Source organism: Zerene cesonia, chromosome 15, assembly GCF_012273895.1.
Source record: "Zerene cesonia ecotype Mississippi chromosome 15, Zerene_cesonia_1.1, whole genome shotgun sequence".
Classification (NCBI taxonomy): Eukaryota; Metazoa; Arthropoda; class Insecta; order Lepidoptera; family Pieridae; genus Zerene; species Zerene cesonia.
Window position 1 is genome coordinate 732,564 of NC_052116.1, and position 3,106 is coordinate 735,669.

The following is a 3,106-nucleotide window of genomic DNA, read 5'->3' on the forward strand; positions in this document are numbered from 1 at the left end:
ATTCGCATTTTTATTTATTATGTTGTTTAAACCTGATGAAGAATATGTGGTAACTATATACATACAATAATTTGTTTATAGCCGAAACAACAAAGGAGACATCACTGCCTGTAAATACTAGCATCACTATAATGAAACTTATTAGCATTTCGTTTCCCACTTACCTATAACACCTGTCAGTAAGCGGCGTGGCCACCAGTCGGCCGGTGTTGCCCAGGTACTCGAACCCGTACTCCACGTCGGTGGTGATCATGGAGCAGGTCATGCGGTCGCCGCGCCAGTAGTAGCGCAGTTGCGAGATCCAGTTGAAGTCTGTGATGTCGCGGACCTGCTTCTCCTCCATCTCCTCCAGAATGGACCGACCTGGAATAATCGTGAAGCTATTATCGGAATTGTGACACACGTTTTTACGATGGTTAAGTTTAAAATAGTACCTTTAATAATATTAAAAATATTAATGTTTCCCAAAATATGCCAATAAAAAGCATATTACACTGGTATGGAGATGATGGAGCATTTAATTTCAATTCCTATAATTTTTCAATTGAATTGTACAAATGGTAATCCATCCAGCTATAGATGCCCTAAAACAATTTGATTCCAGCACTGCTGTACCACCAAGGACTGAGTAGTTAGCAATAATTTCGACTGCTCCAACAGCCTGGTCCAAGAACCTGAAGAAAATTTCCCAGCTGAACTGTTCACGCACCGTGCACGTCGAGCACGATGAGCGCCTCGACGGTGATGCGGTTGCCGGGCTCCAGCTCGCCCTGCACCAGGTACACCAGCCCCGTGATCTGCTCCGTGCTGTGCGCGATCAGCTCTGGCAGGCTCGTCTTGTTTATCGCCTCTATTGCCTGGGTTTAAAGTTGAAATTGTAAAACTGCCCGGTGTTTTGTGGGTGTTGAGTGGATTTCTCAAATAATTCCAGCGGGAATACTCAAAAAAGCTTACTAGGGCAATAGAAAAGAAACATAGACCATTCAATTTGTTACTTTGTAAGCAACTTAAAAAGGAAATGACATATAATATCTGTAGGTAATTTCATATTATTTTATTTATTTATTAACATGATGATAGACACTGGGTATATCAAATTCATAAAAAATGGCGTAATATTATTTTCTCAATCATTTTCATACACTTTCAACTCAGGTACCAAAATTAAGTAACTAAAAATAATGAAAAATAATAAGACCTGGTCCTAAAAAGATTTTTTATGCATTTAGAGAAGACTAACTTACCTCAGTGGTATACTGCACACAGGAGCCCGCCTGCACGATCTGGCCGGGCCAGCACAGCACCCACTCGGTGCGTTCGGTGAGGGTGTAGGCCGTAATTGCCTCCGAGGCCACGTCGCGGAGGCTCACCATCATCTGGTGCTCCAGCTGTTGGAGCCAGCGCTCCACCATGCCCTGCGGACGTGCCCAAATATTTTTAACAAAAATTTAAGAATCAGAATTGAGAAAAAAATAAACCGATTTAAAAAATTTGCCTAAAAAAACAAAAATAAGAGAATTACATATCCTAAGAGCAAAAACTATCTATATAAAGGTCATGGCTGTCATTTTCATTATAATTTTTAAGTGCTTGTAGAAATGGAACTATTTTCAAATTTGTTTGGATTGGTAGACATTTGTCTGTTCGTGTAGATGGGACTGTCTTTACATTATACATGAGACTATAATGCCATTAATGTTAACCTATAATAAACTGAATAAATTGTAACAATTGAATTTGATTCATAAGTTTATTTCAATTTTTCAGAACATCTGTATAACCCCCAGAAGTGATACTGACCTTAGCATCAGCTGGCTGAATACTCGAGGAAAGTTTAACAATTTCTCCTTCAGAAGACGCCATGCCGACAATTTCCTTGTTGGCATTGAAGTCCAATGTGTAGATGCCTTCGAAGCACTTCTTGAGGTGAGGCTGCACTCGCATGGGATCTTTCGTCTCTGAGAGAATCTCGAGAAGCTCGTCGTTTGATAGAAAGAAGAATCTAAAGCAATTACTTTATTAAATATTCGTTCACCTAAATAAATGTAATTTAAAAAAAGTATTATTAAGTTTTTTTTATTCTATTGTAAATCTTCTCATTCATCATCTCTTAAGTACGGATTTTCTTTGGTAATTTTCTTATTATAAATATTATGCATTATATTAATATATATATTCTTAGATTCACATCTCACTGGACTTTTACTTAAAGTATAATCAAGTTAATTATTCAAAATCTAAACGAAATGTCTGCTTATAACTGAGCTGTATTATATACATTTCTTTAAATTAAAACGTCATCTACGAGGAAACTAATTTTTCAGAAACAGCTTATATAAAAATACTAGTATGCATATATTCAAACGTCCTGTGTTTGAAATACCTGGGGAAGAACAGCCTCTTCTTCTCCAGATAATCATTGAGCCCCCTCTGGATATCGTCCAAGAGGGCGTTGTTATAGCGCAGCTTCTTCAGCAGCCCCGGGAAGTCGGTGGCCGAGAGCACCATGGGGTCCTTCTGCGTGGCCCCCATGATGGTGCGCCACTCTTTGTCCACGTCGCGGAAGTTGCGGGCCTCGGTCGGCATTTGGCGCATTATGTCTTCGGATGAGAAGATTGGCTCGAGGTACATCCAGGTCGCTTGGCACTGTCAGGAGATATTTTTACTTTAATATTGTCAAGTATGTATGTATGATAAATTTAATTTAATTAAATTTAATTAAATTTAATTCAGCACGCGATATCCAGCGCTTGACTAGTAGCTAACTTTTAGGTGTCGATATAAGAAGATAGCAGTAATAGAAGATTAAAAAACACATCATTCCTACTATCCCTTTGGTTTCGAATGTATCATACTGTAAACACACAAAGATTTTTTTATCTGTATATACGTATAAGTAAAACTAGCTGTGTAACCGTGTGTAACCGTATCCCGTAGGAATATCGGTATAAAAAGTGCCTATGTGTTATTTCAGTTGTTCAGCTACCTACGAAGCAAAATAGTATTTTTATTTACCAATAGATGTCAAGAAAAAAAACAACGAATAAAACACGAATATGACATTATTTCAGTTGTCCAGCTATCTACGAAGCAAAATAGTATTATT

At 38.1% G+C, this 3,106-nt stretch overlaps 1 protein-coding gene across 1 annotated transcript in view; it reads right to left on the reverse strand.

Moving 5' to 3' along the window:
• Nucleotides 1-3,106, reverse strand: part of LOC119832416 (dynein heavy chain 3, axonemal) — a 50,171-nt gene that overhangs the window by 35,946 nt on the left and 11,119 nt on the right. The window contains 5 exon segments of the mRNA XM_038356088.1: nucleotides 165-363; nucleotides 710-857; nucleotides 1,245-1,415; nucleotides 1,801-2,002; nucleotides 2,384-2,646. Of these exon segments, the coding sequence (XP_038212016.1) occupies nucleotides 165-363; nucleotides 710-857; nucleotides 1,245-1,415; nucleotides 1,801-2,002; nucleotides 2,384-2,646 (983 nt within the window).